This window comes from Gymnoscopelus braueri, assembly GCF_963280865.1.
Source record: "Gymnoscopelus braueri genome assembly, chromosome: 1".
Taxonomy (NCBI): domain Eukaryota; kingdom Metazoa; phylum Chordata; class Actinopteri; order Myctophiformes; family Myctophidae; genus Gymnoscopelus; species Gymnoscopelus braueri.
Genome location: NC_137603.1, coordinates 18,544,462 through 18,570,288, shown reverse-complemented (window position 1 = coordinate 18,570,288; position 25,827 = coordinate 18,544,462). Strand labels below are relative to the sequence as shown.

The 25,827-nt window shown below is 42.6% G+C and overlaps 1 protein-coding gene across 1 annotated transcript in view; it reads left to right on the top strand.

Moving 5' to 3' along the window:
• Positions 1-25,827, top strand: part of LOC308082649 (protein kinase C-binding protein NELL1-like) — a 302,553-nt gene that overhangs the window by 222,536 nt on the left and 54,190 nt on the right. The window contains exon 14 of the mRNA XM_080424542.1: positions 16,877-16,999. Coding sequence (XP_080280668.1) covers positions 16,877-16,999 — 123 coding nt within the window. The remainder of the gene's footprint in view (positions 1-16,876; positions 17,000-25,827) is intronic.

Here is a 25,827-nt window from a genome sequence, read left to right as displayed (position 1 = left end):
GAGACACCCCACGTAAGTATTTACACATGGAACTCTGGTGCCTAGACCAAATGAAATGTAGCAAATGCACACGTGGGGTAATTAAATTCTTCCTCCTTGTATTAACGGTGATTAAGTCCAATAAGAAGTGACATGGACAATCAACATGTTTGTGACTTGTCTCTTGGCACATCAGGCTAGGAGTTCGGAGGACCACTAGTCTCCATAAGAGGATTGATAAGCTAAAACCTTATTGATTTTTCGGGCCTCGGTCAATTCAAAGTTGCAATCCCCACCCCTAGACTATAGCAGTCAAACAGAAACAAGCCCACACTAAAAGGTAGCTACGTTTCACAGTTGCTTTAAGACAAGACAGTTTAGTGAACTAGATAGTGTTATCATTAAGACCTGGAACGCATCTGTGTCACTTTAGATTTCTTTTGCTATTCAAAAATAGCAGATATACAAGCTCATAGCGTGGCACAGAGTGCCGCACTACGAGCTTGTAGATCTGCTATTTTTGAAAAATCCGAAAGATTTTTAGGATTTAGATTTTTTTTAGACTCGGCCTCAGGTCTTAATGGGTTAAGCATACAGTTATTGCTAATAACTATGTGCTTAATAACAATAGCTAGATCAGGGACGTGCAGAGGGGTTTGAAGAGGCAGGGGCTGTAACGTCAAAAGGGAACCTATTGCCGGCGACTGCAGGGTGCCAGCTGTATTTTTTTTATTTTACATTTCTACACAGATTTAGAGGAATATCTCATTTTAAATTGACACTAGTCGAGGGTTATACTGAAGAAATAACTAAGCAATTCAGCATATTACTCTACAACAGTGGGACACAACCTCGTTGCCCTGATCATGAGGGACATTGACAAAAACAATCTTTGCAAGAAGAGCCACAACAACCACCGAACCTGCCCTAACAATCCAGTAGCCTTGATTTACTGGTTATCAAAGTCAAATTAGCAGTTTCAGTTATTAAGTATTTTTAAGCATTTGCTTGCCTAGAAGTGTCTGTCAGTCAGCAATTCAATTAGCTAATTGTTCAATTACACTGGACTGAGTGACAGAGAGCGAGAGGGAGGGAGAGAGAGAGCGAGAGAGAGAAGAAATGAACAGTAGAATACTTTTTTGTGCACAAATACCTATCTGTTTCAAATTAAGACGGATCACTGATTTTCTGTGCGTCTCTGTGTGCTCTGTGCTCTCCTCGTTTAGTGGACATTACATTACATTACATTACATTACATTACATTACAGTCATTTAGCAGACGCTTTTATCCAAAGCGACTTACAATAAGTGCATTCAACATATAGGGAACGAAACTACTGATCACCAGAAGCATTAAGTGCATTCTCTTCTAAAACAAGCAACCAAGAGTATACCTAGCGCTAAGGTAAAAGTGCAATATATCAGCTACCTAATTTCATAAACAGAGACAAAATAGGAAAATCAAATGAGCAAGAGCTATCGAATAAACAAGATCCAATAAAACAATAAAACAAGAGTTTGTACAACTAGGTAACAACAAGTACGCAAGGCGAAGAGGAAGGGTAGTGTTCCCTGGACATGTGCGTGTGTGCGCCCGGGCCAGGTTAGGTTTCAATTGAGCATTTACTTCGTTGTGCGCGGTATCGCGTACCGAAAATGGCCGATCTACTCACAACAACCCGTCGCGCTGCGATGCGTTGTGAGCTTGTAGATTGGCTAATAGAGCACCGAAGTCTGACGTAATTTACGCATCCTACCTGGGTCACGTTTTTTTCCCCCCATTCTGAATTCCCAGACGTGTTTAATAGGAACTGACTATCATAAACGATACAGAGCCGCAGAGACATTTTGTTTATTTCTGGACCACAATTCTTATATGAGACGATTCTATGATGACCCAATGTAATTCTCCATAGAGAAATTACTTCCGCGACCCAGGGGATGAACGAGTGACGTCAGGTCTTCTGTACTCTATGATTCTGTGCGCGACACAGCGCTCAATTAGGTATAATCAAGCTTTACTGGAGATGCGGCGTACGGCATGGATTTCTGCAGAGGGCAATTCTTTCAACATAAAATGCTGCATTCAAGTTCAGGAGAATAAGAAAGGGGCAATTCTCTTAGGCTTGAACGCTGCCCTCGAGTAGGGCATGGAGGCGGGGGCATTTGTGTTTTTTTCACCATAATAAATGCTGCATCCAAGGTCTGAAGAGGGAACTTTTTTACTGACGGGTAAAAGGGCAGGGGCTCGAGCCTCCTTTCATGTCTATGTGTGCACGTGCCTGAGCTAGATCTCCGAACAAGCCTCAAGCATCACATTTTGCCATAACCTCTAGAAAACCAGTATTTTGCAAATATATTATTAAAGTTGGGAGACAGACCTTTCAGGACTCGTGGCGAGCACAGATAAGCCTATAGTTAGAAATGACGTTATTGCCATGGCTACGGACACTAGTATAGCAGCTTGGAGAGCATTTAGTAGTCGTTCATCCTCACAAGACATGGTGTAACCAAGGGATGGCATGCCCCAGGAAATAAATGGGGGCTGGAGCTCATTGCATTACAAAAGCACACACACACACACACACACACACACACACACACACACACACACACACACACACACACACACACACACACACACACACACACACACACACACACAAACACGTGCACACATGTAGGCTACATACATACACATAGCTTCATTACAACTAATAGCCTAATCATGCAAATGAACAAACGTTGACGTTTGAAGTCTGCCCGTTTCCATGCGATGAATGGATCTGCTTTTAGGTACTCTAAGAGAGCACACCTCTGAATCCTCCATAGTACACCAAGGTTGATACTAAACAATAGGTGGTAGCTGGGGTGGTAGAGGGTGGGCAGCAGCAGGGAACGGCAGGCAAGCTGCAGCAGCGCAGACGGCTGTAATCAGCAATAAACAGCAAGCTAGACATAAGCAATGAAAACGTACATGTTTAAATGGGGCACTCTATTGTGAAGTTATGTGAAATTATGTGAAATTTCACTCTCTAGTGAAGTTAGTATGTGATTGGTTGAGAATAGACGCGTGGAGCTGAGACCGACCAATGGACAGCCACCATGCAGTTACCTGAGTGAACTTGCTCTGTTATGTGCGATGCTCATGTCTCTCTAAAGTGAAAGTTGTTCACACCAGCCAAATGGGGGTCACATCATGTTCTGGTCAATCTGTTTTGGTCCGGGGAAGCTTCGTGACAATTCAGAGAACTTTGTGGTTAATTCTCTTCTGTACCTAATGCTAGAGTGTGGTATGAAGGTTTCATTGGCCGTCCCATTGACAAATTGAACAGATTATTCAAATGTACCGGTGTATATGTCACAGTACGTTTGGAGAACCAGTACGATTGAAGACAGAGCGCTCGTTTTTAGGCACGGGGCTTCGGGGCGATGCGGGGCTTTTCGAGACAGGGTTTATTAGCGAGGCTCGCGAGGAGGAGGAGCTCCTCCTCCTTCTCCTTCTCCTCCTCCGTGTGTGTGTGTGTGTGTGTGTGTGTGTGTGTGTGTGTGTGTGTGTGTGTGTGTGTGTCAGGGAGAAACTAAAACAAAAGCCAGCAGAACACAATAAAAGTATCTTAACAGTCCACCTGATTCGAATGCTATCTGCATTGAATGGGGAAATAGGCGAGTTTATTAGACCTTTGAATGGGCGAAATAGGCGACCTACTTACCTACCCACGATTTATCAGACCATTCATTGGGTGTTATCAAGACATACTAACCTACCAACTGACATGACTTAATAGTTCAGTTTAGGTTTCGCTTTTGGTTTTGGACCCTGATGGAGGCGCGCAGTCACAGGCGAACTGTCACCCCGTGAAGGACCACAGAGGGAGCTAAGGCGACCGAGTTGCCGTCCTGAACGTTCGCCTGTGCCTACTCAGCGCCGTTTGAGTTATGTACCGATAGGCACAGAATCGTAAATATTGTTGTGCGGACTGCTCCGCCTCCAAGTAGGTCAGTAGCTCCTGAATGAATGGTCTGATAAATGGCGGGTAGGTAGTAGCCTATTTCGCCCATTGAAAGGTCTAATAAACTCGCCTATTTCCCCATTCAATGCATTGATAGCACTCGAAGCCGGTCACACACGCGCGCACGTGTGTGTGTGGTCGCGGCAATATATGCTTGTGCACAAGCCTGGCTTGTGGCTCCCTCTAGTGTTGCTTCTACAGAATTGCTGGGTGGGTGGTAAAAACGAGCGAGCCTTCTTCAATCGTACTGGTTCTCCAATCATACTGTAACATATATACTGTAAAATGCATTCCATTTATTCTTTGGGATCCCTGAAACTGTAACAAAATTAGGACAGAATTCCTCTGACAGACTATTGACATTGAGATGAGGGAATGGTTTAGTGTCTGATATTAAGGAGCCCCCCCTTAAAGCTAGAGCAACACATAATTAGTCCATAATTAGTCCATAAACAATATCAGTTGCTTTTAGATAAAGATAACTATATGCAGTAGTCATATGGTTAAAGTGATAACTATTTTTTTTGGTTATGTTTTAGCTCTGATCCTTTACTTAGCCCTAATCCATATTTAATTAGTTTAATTTTTATGTTTAGCTGGTCTGTATGCCATGGGCCTATTTTCGAGTAGTTTTGACAAAATCTACTGAATGTGGTGACGGTACAGCATTTTGTTCTGAAGCGGTGTGTTTGGACAGCTGTGTCCAGCAGTGTGTTACAGTACACTTCTGGAGAAGAAGTGCTGTTTAATTAGCTGAGAGTTGGCAGTAGGACAGAGACAATCCAATCAATGCATTCTGCTGTTTCTCTCTGACCATTTTAACATTGTCATATTTTACTTCTCCTCCTGTGTCCTTTTCTTTTCTTCCTCTTCATCCTCTTCTTCAGTACTCTGTCTGAGCATAAAACAGATTTATTATCCAAGCCGAGGAAGAGCGGGTGGCTGCCCATATTCTCCAATGGTACCAATAGACAACATGTGCTTCCTTTCTTTTGTAATTAATGTATTGCTCTCTGTAGTGTTAGTTTCCTTTGAGTCAAACCACCACAAAGGTTTTTTGTTAATGACATTGTCATCATAACAGCGAGTAGGACACATGCACGAACATACTCTCACACACATGCACGCGCGCGCGCACGCACATGCACACACACCCCCACACACATGCGTGCCCATACAATTGTCCATTGGTTTACCATGGTGCATTGGCGCTTAAGTAGCCATTCAAACAAAACAAAGCCAGGCTGAGATGTGTGCAGAGCCCAGGAGCTTCCAGACAATGGCATTAATCACAATAAATGATTATCTTGGATATGTGTATTATCTTGAGGTGTTGAATAAAAAAACCGTTGAGGACGAAGGCAACGTTGCAATGCACTCCGTGTCAGCGCCTTTGCATCAGTTGTCCTACTTACTATAGAGGTGAATGTCAGCGATGGCAATTATATGTATTAGTTCCTGTCTTCTGTATCTCTTGTTACCTCGGGGCTGCTGTGTGTGTGCGCGTCTGTGTTTGATCACCCGCTTGCGCAAATCTCCCAAGCTCTCGATCAACATCAGAGGGCATTCACGGAAGCAGACTGCGATGTGCACACCTGCACTCTGCCCCCCCCGTCCCCGTCCCCGTCCCTCACAATTAAAATAGACATTGCACTGTGCAGGTTTACAACACCATCTCAAAGACTCGCTCCTCGAGGGACGGAACATCAACTGTCACAGCTGTTTCCTTACAGGGAAGACGGTGTATTGCAGAGCGTGGTGGATTGAGCTCGTAGCCTCATGCAGAGCCCCACTTTCTCCCCATCTCTCTCTCTCTCTCTCTCTCTCTCTCTCTCTCTCTCTCTCTCTCTCTCTCTCTATTAAGTGTGTGCTGGCTGAGGCTGTCCTTTGTGGAGACACTGCCCTGTAAACAAATGGAGGCAGCAGTAATTGCAGTTCCACTTGATTTCACCTCTATGGGGGGTGGGTGGGTGGGTGGCAGCTCTGAAGGGCCCATCGGTAGGAGGCAGGAGATGGAAAGGTCGAGGAGAGAGGTGTGGGGCTTCATAACGCCCTCATCCCAAATCCCATAGAGCACCACGTCAAATCTAGTTCCATCCAGCCAGTTCATAATGTAGCACATTGGTAGATGACTTCATGTGTAGCTCAACAGGACTTTTGATCTTGTTATGTGGTACATTTATTTAGCTGATTATTCAGTTAATAGATCATTCGGATTAATGTCAGGTCAGCCCTCGCTCTCTTTTACATCTGGTAATACCATGCATCTTCTCCGACCGGAGCTTCCGGTGACCGGTTAGCCGCTTAGCTTAGCGCCTAGCTAATCTGCTGTGTATTTGTATTTCGCCGTCGGCGTTTGGCTGGACGGCAGGCGTTCAACTTTAGCTGGCCGCGGGGAGAACGGTTCCGGGAGCGTACGTTTTGTAGTGCGGGGGACGACATCGAAGCCTCCCGCTCGCATCGTCTCGTGCCCGCCGGAAAACAAGCGCTCCTTTCTTGATCTGACTGATGTTCCACATGTGCTGTAACACATATATATATAATGTATTTATTATTTTTACCTAACGGGCAATGACATTAAGAATAAGCATCTCTAAGCACCTCTAGAGATTGTACACTCTCTTACACACAGATTTTATGAGTCTTGCGATCATCCATCCATATCCATCCATATCATCACCTTGGCTGAATGCTAATGCCTGGTATAAAGGGAATTTTGCAAATGTGTGCACCACCATTTAGACTTCAAAGTCAAGTGATTCCTCCCATACCAAGTTATTATGATCTCTGACTGTGTGCTGCGTGCTGCATACAGACCGTTGCTAGCAGATAATAGTTGCCCGCCATACAGTGGGTAATTGTGGGAATGGCTGTTTGACCCCTGTAGGAGCTTATCTGATCCATGCTGGGTTTTGGAGGAATTGTTTTCTGAGTTAAGCGGTCACAGATAAGACTCGGGAGTTCGAGATAACAAGTTGGGCTGTTGGAAAGAGAGGTTTAAGGTCTCTCCCCCTGGACCTCGTCCCTCATCCCCAATAGACTCCCAACACTAGGCTTCACTTTGGCCTGGAGATAAGGTGTTTGCTATAAGCATTATAAAATCAACTCTAGTGTCTCTGACCATCTTCAGCTTTAAACACGTGTGTCGGAAAATGGCAATTTTCTTGTTATAAGTTCCAGAGTTTATCGACTGCCTTCCTGTGCTCTAGTGCTAATTAATTCCCGTCAGAAGACTCGCGTTATCATGTACTGGGTCATGACATAATTTATAATTAATGTTGTTAGTCAGGCCACTCTCATGCATGACATTCTCAGCCAGCATAAACACGCTAGTACTGTACTAACTGTATTGATTGAATTGACGAGATTGTAAGTGTTTGCCTATGGCTGATTAATCCTTCAAGTGGGCAGCAGCTACAGAAAGTCCTATTCCCCCTGAACCTATAAATGTCTCCTATTTTTCTTTTCTTTTTTTGTACATCGCTGAGCATTCGACCAATCAATAAAACCCATTTTGCAGGCATTTATTTACTTTGCAACCGGTCATTGATAGAGTTGCATTATGCCTCTCTACACAGCTGACCGAAGGGGGTTTGCTGAAGCCGCCATTAACTTCTTGTAACAGTTTATTCAACAAACTTCCAGCTTTGGGGAAGCGGATGATTTTTTTTTCTCTACGGCTGTGAAATTATACAGTATGTTTTAATGAAAATTTAATCAAATCCAATTCCAATTATACACGTAATGAATGTGCAGCTCAGGTGTGACGAGTGCGGGAAACCTTGGCAGCCTTCCTCGTATACATTAGCACTTCAAAATGGAGGTCGCGTAAGTTTGTTCATCTGGCTCACTACCAGCCAATTTAGAAAAGCCCATTAAACATAGTCAGGCGCAGAGTGCTACTGTGCTGCTCCCTTAGCCTTATCGTTCATCCATTTGTAATGGGCTTTTGAGAATCCCAGAGATTATATTTAGATTCTCTATAAAGATTTGATATAAGGGAGCACTTTACCGTTCGCTCGTCAACAATGCGTACGAGCATCCAAACCGACGGGATGAATCGGCTGCTCATCACTGTTCTGCAGTTTGATGAACAGCCTACCCTGCCCCCCCACCCCACCCTGCTGGCTGAGCATACAGAGTAACAAACATGCACCATGGCCGCAGGATGGATATCATTTGATGGAGCGGGTTAACCCATTTAGACCGGGAAAGCTTCCGTGTGTCATTTTAAGATTTCTTTGGCTATTCAAAAATAGCAGCATAGTGCGGCACCGAGTGCCGCGCTATGAGCTTGTAGATCTGCTATTTTTGAAAAATCCTGAAAATGTGTGCAAATCTTTGAATATGTATTTTTTAAAGCAAACATGTGTAACTCAATTTTTTCCTTCTGGGGGATTCCACAAATGTCTTCTAAATCCTAACAGTTTTTTGATCAGTGGTTCTCAAACTTTATTCCCCCAAAATTATTTGTATTTGGCCGTGGACCCCCCATCTCAAAATATTTTGTTCCAGGGACCCCCTAAAAGCAAAGATCTCAGTAAAAAACATTCATTTAAAAATATATATATATATAATGATTTGCACACATTTTCAAGATTTTTCTAAAATAGCAGATCTACAAGCTCATAGCCCGGCACTCGGTGCCGGGCTATGAGCTTGTATATCTGCTATTTTTGAATAGCCAAATAAAATGATGGTTAAAGTGGTTACACAGATGCTGTTCCCGGTCTTATTGGGTTAAAAGAACAGGGTTTCATTAATGTGATTTGCCATCTACGCATCCTCCACCGCCTTTCGCTGGGTAGTAAATGAGTGGCGTTCTTCCCACTACTCAGAGTGAAGATATCTAACGTTGTAGTCGGGTGCAGAAGGCACGCCGAAGGCTAATGTTTCAGAATAATGACTCATTGAAACACATTCTTTCAAATATTCTTTGCAATTTAAAAAAACCTTCCTGCTTAAAGAATAAAAGCAGGAAAAGCTGTGCATTCCATTAACCACTTAGACCCTGCAATCTTAGGGTCGCATTGTGACATGTTGTGAGCTTATAGATCTGCTCTTTTGACCGAAGGTTTGGCTAGGATCAATGCGGTTAATAAAATGTCGCGAATCCTCTAAAAGAATGCTGCCTCAGCAACGCATTCAGTCTCATTCAGGAGCTGTTAGGATTACTAGAGACCTGTGGGTCACGCAGCCAACCTGCTTCCTCCTGATCCTTGCGGGTATTACCTCGGCAAAAATCACACAAATGTACTCTGACAAATGTAATGGAAATCCATGTTCTCTGAGCTCTGTCAATATTTTTTTCTTTCCCGCAACACGAGACCAATCTCTGCCAAGTGCTCGTCACGTCAGGGCGAGCAGGCAAGGCTGAAAGCGGCGAGGGAGCGTGGTGCATTATGACTACATATGCATAAGCACACAGCGTTACTTTTTTATAGGCTTGTCACGAGCCATAAAATTTCACATTAGCTGCGTGTTCCGCTTGATGTTTACTAGCGAGACGATGCTTGGAGGTTATGGAGGAGAATGTGTTCTAGAAATGAAATAAAAGTAAAAGTTAGTGAAGAAGTGTTGGTTTTACACACAGACACACTAATGCGGACCAACTCTGGCTCCTTTCATGAAGCTGTAAGTCCGACTTCAGAGCAACAGCATTGTTGTTGTTACAACAGCACTCACAAAACCTCTACCCAGAGTTAATTATTGAGTTCTTCTACTTCAACAATAAGGGTGCCAATTATGGTCCAATAGTGGTTGCCATGTTTTGTGAAAAGATTTCAAGGAACCACCAAGGGAGAACCTTATTCTCTCAAGTTTAATACTTTTTAAATTCCTTATTTTGATGTGTATACTGGACTTTGGGTCTAGCACTCCACTGAGAAAACCCATTGTTGATGCGCAACCTCTTTTTCTTATTTTGTTACAACATTTTTGTTTGTTTGTTTTTTAAGACGAGGAAGCTAGATATTTTTTTTTGGCCAGTAGAGGAAGGTACACACAGGCATAGGAGAAGGCAAAGTGCATCTCGAGGAGAAGATATTTCAAGTTCATCCCAGATGATGGGACACGAAATCAGGGCTGCTCTCACTTGGACAGGAAGGTCATCGTGCCACAAGGGAGCCAGGACTGTGGAGTTTTGACCGGCCTGCTGTGATGGGCAGGTTGCTGCAGGGAGGGTAGAGCTAAGTGTAGAGCACTTGAGAGCACTGGTTGCTGGACAGGGCTTGTCCATTACCTGGAGTTATCACAACACAGCTCCCTCAATAACCTTGTGTACCAGCAATGCAGATTTAACTATAAAACTTAAAAAAAACGCGGCAGGCTGCCGTGGTGAGATTGCCGATGATAGAAACTAATGGTGAGAAATACAGTAAATAAATTGCTAAAAGTCATTAGGATAATTTTCTGAATAAAGTTTGTGACAAATGTGTGTCTGTACTGACAATATCAGCACTATTTATTTTACATGTAGTAGATATTAGGCGATAATGTAGTCTTACATCACTGCACCGCTTAAATCCAATAAAAAACTGATCAAACCGATAAGCCTGTCTCATTTATTAAAATGAGGTGAAGCAAGCGGGCCAGTAGATAAGCCTACATCATTTATCAAAAAAGTCCCTAGAGCCTAAATTATGATGTTAGTTTCCCTTAATAGGCAAGAAGTGACGTAGGTACGCTGGGATGTTAGAAAGCCCACATCATTGTGTAATGATTTCTGTCTTTTGCATCCTAAGTTTGATTGATTTGTTCTGAATAGTTTAATCTGTTTCATCTAAGTGATGTCACGGCTGCCTCTGGCGTAGTGACGTTTGCTTTCGGTTTCCGTCTGATGTGGCTGACATCTCCCGTTTTGCCATTCACCTATGTCACAGTATCGTTGTTTATTGCTGTGTGTATGCTCAAAGTCGAGGTGCACGTATAGTATATCTTTCTGTCAGAAATGTAATTAGCTTATAAGCCTCGTTGGGGGTCAGTATGCTAACAGCAAATTAGTTGTTAATAATGCATTTGATTAGTAATTAGCTTACAGTCCTTTATATCTGCATACCATACTGTAGAAGAAGTAGAAAGAGAGGCAGGAATGGATGGGTGCAACAGAGGACAACATAACACATGACTCACTATGTCACAGCTTTGCTCAGTGTACCAACTGTTGGAGACCTTTCAAGACCATGCTACTCATTATAGGCAGGCACAGCGGAATTGCATTTAACTACTTAAACCCTCTATACTGTTGACCATGAGTCCCCCCAGAGGTCTGTCTGTATGACAAGCTCACAACGTGTTTACTGGTCCTAATGATCCATCTGTTGTTTTCTCTGAACAACATTGTACAAGCCAAGCTGTGTGAGGGCTGCGCTCCGTGGTGGTTCTGATGGTCCGCCATTATACATCATTATCCCTTTGATCCAGGGGTCAACCTCGACGTGTCCAGGCCTGACACCACACATCACTGTATAATAGCCCCTGATTAAACACAACTCAACAGAGACAGGCTGCACTCACAGAACAGTGCTGTCATCCTTGGAGATTTATTGGACTGCATCCATTTATCTCTATCCATCCATCCATCCATCCATCCATCCATTCATTCCGCTGGCCAGCCTGCAGGCTAAACAACCAGCAGTCCATCTTTAACCATACACAATTATTTATTACAATAATAAGACTAAGAACGTTATTTGCATAGCACTTAAACAAAGTCTAACAATGTGTATCACAAGCATCATGAATAAGCAAGTAAAAGTATCACTGCCGAGCAAAACAAATGCGTACATAAAATGTATACGAGCAATAAAAAAAGAGCAATAAGACTATAAAAAACCCTAGAAAAATTATAAATAAATACAAATACATGAAAGGCTGTCTGTCCGTCTGTCTGTCCATCAAACCCCCCCCCCCCTTCCCTCCCTCCCCACACACACACAATCGGCTCATCTGCTCTCTGTTCAAAGTGAGGCGAGTGATGGTGTTTTCATCCTACCAGTCTCTCCTTATCCATCGGCTCAGCTGTTATTATGGTACAGTATATGTTGCAGAGACGCCAAACGACAACTCTGAATGAATATTTAAACATGTGGCACTTCCTCCGTAACGCTCCCATTAAAGGACACCCATTTTCAACCTATCTTCATATAATTGGTCCTCACTAATGCTCATTATAAGGGTGCGTTCGGAAATTGCGCACCGGAGCGCACACGCCTATTAGTTTGTATTGGCCAGTGCGCTCAGTGCTATATTTCCGAACGCACCCTAAGATGGCACCATTGTGTTTATTCACTCTGTGTCTCAGAAGGCAGATTTGGTCATTTCAAACGAGATCAAATGTATTTCATTTTATTTTTTATTAATGCAAGAACAATGGCTTAACTTTCCAGGAATAGAAAGCCTGCCGTTTCTAATAGCTTGGATCCCCCGTCGATGATGTCACTGGTAGACGGGTTTCTGAACCATCCACAGCCCTCCTCTGAGACACAGACCGAGTGCACATAAATGGTATCACGTTATAATGAGCATTAATGAGGACCATTTACATGGATGAAAATGGCTGAAGTGGTCCTTTTTAAAGCTCCCTCTACGTTTCACATCCCTTCTATAAACCCCTTGCACGGCCCGTCCGTGCTACTGACATTCATCGCCACTTTATAGTTTGGTGCAAGGCGGGAAATCCTTTAGAGGAAAGTGCTAAATAATGTCTTCTGGTTGCTCCGGGCCCTCATAAGTGCCCGTCGTTAATTAAGTTGAAATGCATTAGTCATGACTTCCATGATTTTTTTTGCATATTGATGAGGTGCGTGCGTGCGTGCGTGCATGTGTGCGGGCGAGCGAGCGTGCAGGCGGAGCAATTGAGGAGAGTGAACCCAAAGGCCAGGTCCTAACTGTTTGATTGGTGGAACACGACGAGCAAAGCACAGACAGAGCCCTTACCTGCTTCGCAGTGAGATAGGCTTATCCGTAGATAATACGATTTATTTTGTATAAGGAATCATAGCAGTCCTCTGGTGTCAATCACCGCCTACTCGGCAGTCATCAAATGTAGCTCCAAGGCAAATGTCTGTTACCCTCACACGATCTAATTATGATGTTAATGAAGCAACATTAGCTGTGGTTACATTGGTCCTGTAACTGTTATGAATCAATAAACATGTGTTTCTAAGAACCTTTTAAAGCAGCATTTACCATTAACAAAGGATCCGTAATGATTAATTAATGTTGTTGTGATTAGCGCTCTTGAAATATGTATGCATTTGGATTTCTTTCTTCCACTTTTTTTTAAATCATGTCATATTACCATAGCAGGATTGGGGTGGCCCAGAGTCAATTACAGAGCAGCCTCATTAAGTTCTACTTCAAAGGATGAACTAATAGTGAAACATGTAGCATGCCATGTGTAATATGCAAACATGCTTCTGTTATTATCCATGTGTGAGGCGGTTGGTATTGTATATAGGATAACCGGAAGAGTGGGCACCTAAACATTGTGGGCACCTAGATGTTAACTTGGCTATTCTTTCCAAAATGTAAAAAAAAAGGATTTGGAAAATGAAGTAATGTAAAGTATGCATTGTTTGAACATTTAAGGCCTAATATTTCTGCAATTGCCACACATACAAATTCATTATGGGCATAAACAAGAAGTTGAAGGGTAAAATTAGGTCTGATAATGGTGCACCATTTATGTTCAAATCATGTATGTGTACGTTTATATATTACTTCCTGGTTTTGTTTTCCTTTTTGGAAAAAAATGAGGTGCCCACAATGTTTAGGTGGCCACTCTTCCTGTATCCATGCATAGCACCATGACCTAAAGACAATCTTTAGTATAACAAACCCTGCTTTGCTCTGCGAATTGGATTATTTTCATCTTTTATGGTCATGTGTTGCTGGTGAGTGCAGCCTCAGAAGTTCAAACATGCCCTGCAGCAATGTGCTGGAGGTGAAATACTAAATAAATGGATCACATGCTCCCTACAGTGTAACCCACTCAGTGGTGGAAGGTACTCAGTGGTGGAAGGTCCGGTATTCAAAATGTACTTGAGTAAAAGTACAAAAGTATTGGCATCAAAATATACTTAAGTACTAAAAGTAAAATTTCTCATTATGCAGAATGTCCCATTTCACAAGTTTTTAAATGTATAAAAATCCTTCTCCGTGTCGGTATCATGACACTATTTTCAAATACCAAAAGAATATATAAGGCTGAAGTGGTTAATATATGTTTGTAATAATAATTGAAATCTACAAAGTATCTTGTAACTAAAGTTTTAGTGGAGTAAAAGTACAATATGTGCCTCTGAGGTATAGTGGAATAGAATGTTGCAGCTCAAACCAACTTGACTCTGAACATACATGTATGTGTACATTCACAGCTGAGTTACAGAAAAAGCAGCTTGTAGTGAAATATGAAAGACAAATAAATGTTTATTAAATAGATAATTGTTAGTGTTACACATGCATTATTTTCATTAGACAGCAGCTTTTGCTATAGAGTGTTCAATAACAGTGGTCTCCTTGTCTCTCCAGCTCTTTAATGAACAGAAATACATTTTCAGGTGGGTTGCCAATTTCAGCCGATCAGGAGAGAGTACCCATTTATCAGCTTAAATTGTATAGTGTTCCAGTTCCAATTTTGTCTGCTCACTTCTTTGTGCCAGCACTTCCATTTCCCCTTGTTTATCCTGTATACTGTATGAGTTCTGTCTCCTGATTGGATACGGTTAGTATCCCAACCTGAAAATGCATTTTCTGTTTACTAAAGAGCTGGAGAGAAAGAGAGACCCGTTACTGAACAAACGTTCTATAGCGATAATTACTGTCAGAATATAGAGCTAATTAACACTTATTTAACCCCCTGAGGCCGATTCTACAAAATGTCTTCTAAATCCTAACTGTTTAAAAAAAAAACGTATGTTACTATGTCAGTGGTTCTCAATCTTTTTCATGTCCAGGACCCCAAAATGTATATGTATTTGGCCGTGGACCCCCATCTCAAAATATGCTGTTCCAGGGACCCCCAGAAACAAAGATTTGAGTTACAAATGTTCGCTTTAAAAATATATATATTCAAAGATTTGCACACATTTTCACGATTTTTCTAAAATAGCAGATCTACAAGCTCATAGCGCGGCACTTATGAGCTTGTAGATCTGCTATTTTTGAATAGCCAAAGTGTAAAATAATGCTTTTTAGCTCAAATGAAAGAGTGACACAGATGCGTTCCATGTCCTAATGGGTTAAAAATCACTTACTGCACCTTTTAAAGTAAATGTGTGTTCTTGGAAATTCTCTGTTCATAAAGTTATAATTAATTTGTTGTTATAATTACTATTGTCAAAACGTCAGTGAGGGGGGACACTTTAATCATATAGTATGTTGAAATGCTGCATCCTCCACGACTGCATAGGAGACTGCAATGCTAAATAGACACTTTTTTTTGTTGCAGTGTACAGCAGGTTCCCTCCTCTCTGTAATATGTGCTTATTACAACGGACAGTAGGAAATAACAAAGCTAGGCAGCATAAGGGAGGCATGGGGAGGAAGTCTGACAGCATTGTATTCTTGGCCAGCAAGGGTTTGTGTGGTTGGATAGGCTGGGCTTAATCAAATGGGCACAGAAGGTTATGAAAGATTTCAATTCAAATGTATCATGAAAGGTGTTTCAAATGTATAGCTTTTCCCCTTCTTTCTTCCTTCCTTTATTCCCTTCCTTCCTTCTTTCCGTCCTTTTCTGAAAAATGTATGTTTCTATATCAGTGGTGCTCAATTCTTTTCATGTTAAGGACCCCCAAAATTATATGTATTTGGCCGCCAACCCCCGTCTGAAAATATGTTGTTCCAGGGACCCCCAGAAGCAAAGATTTGAGTTAAAAATGTTCGCTTTAAAATAACATATATTCAAGGATTTGCACACATTTTCAAGATTTTTCAAAAATAGCAGATCTACAAGCTCGTAGCGCGGCACTCGGTGCCGTGCTATGAGCTTGTATATCTGCTATTTTTGAATAGCCAAAGTGTAAAATAATGCTTTTTAGCTCAAATCAAATAATTATACAGATGCGTTCCAGGTCTTAACACATTGGGTGCCAGCATTTTTTCATAACAACTTACGTTGGGTGCCAGCATTCTCCCCATTGACAGCGCTTTGATGTTTAAAGCTCTAAACTCCACGAGGAGCAAATCCATGTAAAAAAAAGCATCCATTCATGTAGCGCGATGACCCTGGCTACAGCCTGGAACGATAACATTTCACTTGCGAGTTACAATGGGGGGGGATCGCGCATCGCGCATGACCGGTTTTCCCCACCGGAAACAGATTCGGAGATATAGGCGTTTTAAAGAAGGAAATAGACAGGAAGTGGATGGGAGCCATGTTTTTGTTTCCGGTGATCTATCTGGCCGATCCTTCTCAAGATCACAATGGGTACTCCCAGAGCTGCTCTAGCCCCGCCCGTGTGGAGAAAAACGAAAAAAACAAAAAGACATATTTCACGGTCTGGACCGTGTTCGGCACCAATGCGCTACTCTGTGAAAACACGGTCCAGACCGTGTTCGGCACCCGATGTGTTAATGTGTTAACCACACATCAACCCTCTATTCTTAGTGAAATGGAGTTGCAGCTGTACTTGGACTTTTTTCCGTCCACACCAAATCTCTTTGCAAGAAATAGACGATCTACAAGCTCACAACGTGCCACGTTGTGAGCTTGCAAATCTTGTGAGCTTGCTTTTTTTTTTGGGGCTAATGTTCCCCCCAGAATACGGATGCTGGGGTTCAAGTGGTTAAATGTCACTCGCTTCCTTTTCCCACACAACCCGCACACACACAGAGCACTTGGCCGATCTGACCGTTGCACACTCTCTCTTTCCCCCCCCCAGAGCACGACGAGTGCGCCAGTGGCCAGAGCTCGTGTGACGAGAGCGCCATCTGCACCAACACCATCAGAGGCCATTTGTGTACCTGTAAGCCAGGCTACGTGGGAAATGGCACCATCTGCAGAGGTAAGGCTCTCACAGAGGATCCCCCACAGCTTCCCCGACTGCTCCGTCACCTCTGTTACACATTGAGGGCGGTTGCTTCTTCCTCCTTCGCCTCTCTCCTCACAGGGTATACGCCAGCTGCTGTGTGGGGATGATGACAATTGATTTTACGAGTGGCTTCTTCAGCCTGTTCTCTCTGTATTCATCCCCTCCTCCATCATATCTCTCCGCCTGCTCACAGACCTTCCCTTCTGTGTGTTTCAGCCTGCATAGACAGCTTATATATATTCAGACAGGCTGGACTTGGCAGATATTGACCTCAATAATGACACTAAGCAAATGGCTTTACTTTAGTGTTGCTTATCGCTCCTTGTAGTCAAGATAAGGGGGAGGGAAGGATGGAAAAGGTTCTTATTTTGTTACACAAATATGATCTGTCAATCTTCTGAACGATGTCATATTAAGTGACCTTTTCGGTGAGCTTGACGCTACTTGAACACCCCACGCGACAGTATAGCTGATTTGGGTGCATACAGCTTGGTGTTTTTTTCTATCTGGGCACAGCCGAGGTTCTTGTCAAATATGTAACGGTGCTAACTGAAACGAAGGTTGGCTGGCTAGTATCTGACACTGGCTAGATGACAGTAAAAGATTCTGGCTATAGCTGTGATATCAAACCCATATTGAAAACAAATGAACTATTCCTTTAACATTAACTTTTGGTAAAGCTAATTAGCAGAGTTAGCAGAGTGAGAGAGCGAGAGAGAGAGAGAGAGAGAGAGAGTAACGGTAAACGATCTCTGCTCATAGCCTTCATGTGGACTCGACTGTCCAATTTTAGAATGTTGTACATAGTAGGCTAGTGTAGTACAAGTAGGCTACTGTGCCTATTCACTTTAGATCAATCTGTGCTAAACATCTTGTACCTCTCTAGATCGGGGGGGGTGTGGGGGGTAGGTAGTGCGTAGATTGTGTGCAGTCAAGAGAGAGAGAAAAAGAGAGAGAGAAGAGAGCATGTGTGACAGTGTGGCTGGCGAACAGAGTAGCAGTATAGCTGCGAACAAAGCAGTGGCACAGTGTGTACAATTTAGACTGTTTGTCGGTGAATGAAAGCTCCTACTGTGCATGTAAAGATGTTTCTGATGGAGCAGCATGTCCGCCTGTGGAGTGGAAAATTTACAAACCTGTTTATCTTAAAAGAGTAGTTCACCCCAAAAATGTATTTTCTATCAATTACACACCCCATGAAGCTTGAATTCATGGAGATTTTGTTGTTTTTGTCGCATTCCTAAACCAATAATAAGAGGACATGTCATTTTTTGGATGAACTACTCCTTTAATCGGAGTACTGTATTTTTCAGAGCTATTATGTTAGACCATATTCAGAGTATGTCTTTGTAGTGACGCTTTCCAATACCTATCAACACCAACGTCAGGTTGATGTGTTGATGTGGCTTTAGGGATGGCGTTTGTTCAGGGCAACATACAATATGCATGCAGTATTTTTTACTCTTTTGCTCACAGTTTACTTTACTTGTACTGTATGTGTTTTTGGTCGGGACAATGCACATTAATTAACACTAAGACATGATGTACAAACACATGATTAAGTGTAAATATGCCGGATTTAGTGAATGCTAATTTCCATCCGTAGTCCTCCAAAACATAAAAGCAGACAGAGATCCCAATAGAACAACATAGTTAACAAAACACTCATGTAGCCACACTGGGAACAGCTACATATTAATTTAGATTCTAAAAGGTGTCAGGATACAGCTGAGAGGTGCAAGCGCTTGTTCCAACTGGATCTGACACAAAATAAGCCTCCACTCACTCCATCACCCCACAATGTGAACTGATTATGTTGCAATTAGAGCCACAGGCTGTGCGAGCGTGCGTGTATGTGTGTGTGTGTGTGTGTTGAGGGGGCTCCCTCTCCCCTCCCTAAATGTGTGGTCTCTCTCGCTCTCTCCCTCTCTCCCTCTCTCTCTCTCTCTCTCTCTCTCTCTCTCCCCCCTCTCTCTCTCTCTCTCTGACACACACTTATAGGCATTAGGATGGGTGGCAGGTGGAAGGCAGGTCTAGGAAGAGATCAGTGCAATTTGCAAAGTGCTTTCTGCCCGTGTATTTTCCCTGTTTTGCACCAGGCACATGGCAGAACACAGTTTAACTGACACCTTCACATTCCTCCCCTCTGGGAGTCATGGCAAAAGAACATGCAAAAAACAGTAAGTGAAATATAAATTAGTTAGCCTTCACCTTTTTTTTTTTTACAAAGATGCAGGTCTATTTGAAGGTTATTTACATTTGCAAGCATGGCAAAACCATGTACTAGCTGCTCCTGACCATACATGTATGGTAAAGCGATAAAGCAAGCGCAAGACCGATATCCCAGGCCCTATAATTAGACAGCTACACCTTGCTACATCTTAGACTATCTTATCCTGGCCAATTAGTATTACATGAGGGAGGGAGTTAGAATATCAGCCTCTGTTTTTGCCTGCCCCAGAGATCTCATTACCGTATGACACTGCTGGCCAATCGACTCACCTCTCCCTCCTCTGTCCCCTCATACATCACAGCAGCCTTCTCACCAATTTTTCAAGAGCCACCACAACTGTGTAGCCTGTACCCACTAATGTCATTAAAGGCAAAAAGCAAGTGCATTTAGCCCCCGACTTGAGCAATGGGTCCAAGCAACTGGGATCAGCTAAGAATGTCGAACGTGCTTCAACGGAAGCAGTACACCAACGACCTTGCAGACAAATTAAAATAAAACATGTTTTTTAATTCTCCACAGTATTTGCAAAGACAGTTATTCTGATCTGACACTTTCATAACTCCTAGTATTGATACTACAAGGACAACTCGGCTTTGCGTTCTTTGAGGTTTCAACACATTTCCCAAGCTTTCAAACTGTTCCCTCTCACATGCGGATGGAATCTTCGTCATGGCACCCTGCATGTGGACATTGTAGGACATCATAAAGATTAGTCTTTGATCGACCACGTGAGGCCGTTGCTAATGCTTGGACCGTGATGTCGGTTTGCTATCCATAATTTATCCAGCCTAGAACTAGCACCTCCGGCATGCCTCTGCTCATTTCGAGCCATAGCACATTTCGATACTCTGGTAAAGACCAGTGATTTGTCGGAGGATTGCGACCAGGGGTGAGCCTATTAGATTTTCCCATAGGGCTCAGTCAGGGATGTGTAATGCCGCCCTGGTGCATGTCTCAATGGGGTGATCCCTTCCCCTCTGCCCATCTCTGGCTGGATCCTCGCCATGCAGGCTCTCCGGGGACCAGAGTAGGCTAGGACAGATGTGCTCGTCACAATCAATCAGTCTGCCTCAACTGGCCCACTTTTGCTGTCGTGCCTGGAATGCCTGGTGAACGCGCTGCGCCTCGCATCTCTGTTACAGGAGAGTGATTTTGACTAATATTGTTGCCAGTGCGACGCCACGTCCCATCTGTGTGACTCTAACTGGGCAAACGGTTTCCCCACGGCTGCTGTTTTGTAAACAGCTGATGGATGCAGTAGTGTTACAGTAAAGCAAGGACCTGTACAGCACTTTCATTTTTACTGTCATTATTCCATCTTAAAACAAAAATGGCTTAAGGGAGGACTGATGATACGTATTTGGCCGCCGACCCCCATCTCAAAATGTTTTGTTCCAGGGACCCCCCAGAAGCATAGATCTGAGTTAAAGAAGTTCGCTTTAAAAGAATATATATATTCAAAGATTTGCACACATTTTCACGATTTTTCTAAAATAGCAGATCTACAAGCTCGTAGCGCGGCACCGAGTGCCGCGCTACGAGCTTGTATATCTGCTATTTTTGAATAGCCAAAGTGTAAAATAATGCTTTCATCACGTCGTCACGCTCATGTCACTATGACTCAGCCATAACCATATAAGGAGTTCCCAATGCAGCTACGCCCAAATATGGAGTGCGACGTCTAACCTCAATGTGCATCAGGCACAAACAAATCAGTCAGCTCCAAATATGGGCATATACTGATGCCATCAGCGATCTCTATATGTGGGCATAAAATGGACAAGGACTGACAGATACAGAGATGTCCATATATGGGCATATTGGTCGGATCGACGGTGCGACATACAGTACTGTAGGTGTGAGGGCCACGTAGCGGCCCTCACACCAAACACACTAGTATGTTTAAAATTACCTAATTATTATGTTATTAGTTCTTACCCAGCCATGCTTTCTACACAGTCTTGTTGTATATTGTATTGGCGTTATTATTAGCATGGAACATGCCACAACATTTCATGGCTCTTACCTGTATAAACCCCTCTTGATACTTGACACATGGCACCATACAATTGGCTACAACTAAGCTTCCGTCAAAGCTCCATAGTAACCCTAAACCTACAGTACAGTATATACCTCTGGCACCACACACTACATAACCACCCTATAGTCGAACCCCTAATCTGGTTTATAACAATACCACTTCATGCCTCCACTGAGATGATTGCTGGTGCACATAACCAGTGGACCCCTATCACCGAAGGCCATTTCACTGCTATCGATCCTCAGGGTCAGCGGGCAACCGTGAGATTAGACTTGCCGACCCTGTACTTCCCTCTTTTTTTTTACAGTTCAGTGCTTCTTTACCTATCACACACACACTTCTTCTTCTCTCTCTCTCTCTCTCTCTCTCTCTCTCTCTCTCTCTCTCTCTCTGGCCCCCATTGTTTTGCAATTTCCTTGGGGTGAGCCCACCATTACGTAATCTCCCCAGGAGCTCGATGGACGGACCACGGCAGTTCACTCGGAGCACAGCTAAAGATTATAGATCAGCATTGTTCCCACTGCCAGCCTAATGATTGCAAGCCTATTGCGAGAGCCTTTTGTCCGACGCAGAATGAGTGAGCTAATCTTGTTAATGGTCCGTTTCATTCCCTACAACCATGGTTCATGCAGACAAAGGGTTTTTTAAATGGAGGGGATTTTGAGTGGTGAGTCTAAACAGTGGCATTGAGGACGAAGGGATTGACTTGTTCCTCTCCCTCTCTTTTGGAGCTAATCGTGTAGTGCCGCATCACAGCAGGCTAATGGGAGAGCCGAGTGATGATATGCTGTGAGTTGGTGGGGTGAAGGAAGGAATAGGAATTGGCGCTGATTTTCTTTCACCCTGCGAGTCTTCAACTTTTTTTATTTTTTGTCTCTTTACATAATTACCGCTCCCTGTTTCATCTGCTTTTTTTTTTCAATGGAACAACACGCTTTGTGCTTTCGTCGCCGCGGCAGTATGTGCTAGGGGCCATAATGTTTTACAACATTTAATTGGGTGTGCAGTAATTGCATGCAGACCATGATTAATTGCGAGTGTGGGAAAAAAAACAAAAAACAGCAAAGACACAAAGACAATACAGCTTGTTTCCAAGCTTTGTAGCAGTTATCATTTCCTGCAATTATTTTTAGTCTGTGTTTTACTCTCTCACTGTTTGGCTGTATTTATAGGTAGGTAGATATCCACTGGGTTCAGCTTGCTCAAATCCCATACACCTTAACAAAACCCCCGTTCCATTGTATTGTTTAAAGACAGTTTTCTAGAGTCTCGTATGCAGGATGGGACCAACCGCGTCTTTCAATTTGAAGTCCTGAACGGAATCTCTGCTAACATTCTTCGGCAGAGCAGGGGGTCTTAATCAACCCAGTATGGAACTCAGGGGGAGGGCGGAAACTGCCAGGATGGAACTCAGGGGAGGGCTGAAACTGCCAGGTATGTGAGGATTATCCAGTGTGAGGACTGCTGACAGTTTGCTTAGCTCATTGCTACTTACCTCCACTGCTGGAGATGCACAGGGGCCATAGTTTGTGCTCCGTGTGTAAGTTTGCACGAGCAGTGTCAGCAGTATGGCCCGCTGGACATGTCAGGGGGACTGGCAGACCAATAGAGCATTTTAAGAGCACCTTGCATGTGGACAGAGAGTAATGCACAATTACTGTGTGCCCAGGCTCGACAGCTGATGCTTTTGCCTTTCACTGGCCAGGCTAGGGTTAATCAGTTGGTTGCCGATAGAGCCAAATATGTCCCTGAAGACATTTTTAATTAGCCTTCCAACTGACAGTCATGGGGCACCTCAGTACAGGCAAGAATGGGTATACTCTCATCTGCCCCAACCTGCCTTAACTGCAGTGATAGTATTGCAGGCTAAATGCCGTCTAGAAAAAGTGGTCATTGAAACGTTGACCATAAAAATAATCAGTGACATGAAATATAACGAGCTCAGTTGTGGTTATAACCACACCAGTAGTATGACAGCCCAGATTCCTTACTCGGTAAACAGCTACGTCCATGCATGCTGTTGGCTGGGTTGAATGCAAAAAGGAACACATAATAGATAGCCCACACTGAGAAAACCTTTTAAATCCTGCACTATGGTAAGCTCCCCTCAGATAACAAAGTATCTGAGAGGAGCTTACCATACTTTAAAAGGTGCTTTGTGTGAAATACAATAACGGCTTTATCACTTTCTCTTTTTCAAAATAATCTTCCCACATCTACAAACCTTTGATATAAATGATCTGGCGAGTAGAAAAATATTTGGAACTGTGTCATTAGTGAGACCATGTCCATTAGCATGCCCAGAGCAACCATTGAAAGCTTCAAGGTCATGTCCTCTGTATCTTTGCTAGAGGTTTGGGGGTTTTCGCAATCTGAAGTGTAATAATGATAATAATAATAACTTGGATTTATATAGCGCCTTTCAGAAACCCAAGGACGCTTTGCAGTACACAAAAACTGTAGTTCCTCTTATTTTGACCATGAATCTCTAGCCGTTAATTTGCCTGATGTTTAATTGTTTTTTTTGCGTACAAACGAGATCTAACTGAGCCTGCCTGACAGGAGAGATAAACAGCCACAGGCTCAGCTACCTGCTGCAGATGTTTACAAGCTATTACTTTTTAAATTAGATGAAAATTGGATGTTGTGATAGCTAAATGTTTTGCTGCTTCATAGAATTATATTTTTTTCATCCTTGACTAATTTGGCAAGGATCATATTATAATTCTCATAGTTGTAATATATAATAATTCATATAATCACTGTTATAATGCATTATAATCATTGTTATAATGCATTATAGTGTGATTATAACTCACTATAAATGGTAAAGGGGAAATAATCATTAACAAAGATCATATAATTATCATAGCATTATCATAATTTATATATTATAATCACTGTTATAATGCATTATAGTGTGATTATAAGTGACTATAAATGTAATTTGGTACTTTAAGTAAAGGTGAAAAAACTCAAACAAACGTATTTTTATTAATTAGCACAACAAAACGATAACGCATCAAATTGTTCAAAGTGTTTTAATATAATAACATTCACAGCTTGTTGTCTTCTGCTTAGATTGATCATTTATGGGGTCAAAGTTCAGATTACGTTGTGTTTTGTTCTTGCATAGATTTAAGCAATTTTTTTCTAAACGCAATAAATGATCACTTATAGTAATTTACAATCACAGTATAATGCATTTTTATTTTAACAGTGATTATTATTATTCTTTATGTAAAGCGACTTTGGGTACTAGAAATGTGCTATATAAATCTGAGCTATTATTATTATAAATCATTCTTGTGGTCTTGCATAATGGCATCATTGCAATAATGGCATTGATTGAGCTGGGGGAGAGTGTTGTTAAACTTTGTAGTTGTGAGCCAGGTCTGCCTCAGCCCGTGCTACCGTTGTCACAGCCTAATCCCATAGCCAGCGGGTACACTGTAACCATGACAACACAGCCCATGAGCATAAGAGTGACAACAGATCCCATAGGCCGAACTGGGGGACGGTAACCGTGTGTGTGTATGTGTGTGTGTTAAAAATACAGATAATAAATCCAAAATGAAGAACTGTATGTGGTTGTCTAGACTGATAAGTCTGTGTCTAAATGCTTCGCTGAACTAGAGACTAGAGGACAGTCTCCCAGATGTTGTTCCTAAAACTGGGTAAAACAAAAAAGCATTCCAGAACCAGTCTTGTGGGCAGTCCTTCATATTGGGCCAGTGATATGATTGGTTTCCAAAGCTGTGGGTGTAGCCTTGTTAGCAGTTGTTCTTGCCGGTGATCTAGACTAGCAACACCTTGCTTTTAGAAGTTCCCAGACATACTGGTGGTGGCGATCTGCAAGGCTAGTGGCTCTCCATCAACTAGAGTTTTCACAACATAATCAGGTTCACACCCTGAAGTAATTGAATATCTCCAAGCCATGCTATGGTTTTTCAGAAGGCCAATCATATGCATTATGTCACACTTTTATGTATGTTGCGAAAATATATACTTTTTTTTAAAATTAATTAAGTATTATGTTTATCATCTCATGTTAAAGTTTCTACAGAGGCTGTTGTGGGGGGAGGGGGGGGTTGCTTCAAATTTAATTACAAACCTGTTCAAATTACATCAACAAAGAAGTTTGTTTTCAGACAATGAATGGAAGTTTCAAGGACACATAATTCAGAAGCTCCTGGGTCCAAAACACTTGCTTAAATCTTTGGTCTCTGTCTGATTTATGGCAAGCTCTGAGGCGCCGGTATCAGTGCAACCAGTCACTGCACTCACAAACACACCAATCAACGGATAGACAGGGAGTACAATGCACTTCTTTGGCAGAATAACTCTAAACTATCAAAGAAAATCCACAGTAAATTCTAAGGCTCTTTGCTTCCACTTCTTCCACAAAAGAGAGAGAGAGAAAGACAGGGAGAGAGTATTTTGTAAAGACCAATAGAATAGAGTCACCGTCATATTGCTCCATGATTTTGTGTGCGCATGCAAGGGTGTGCATTTGTGTGTTTTTGT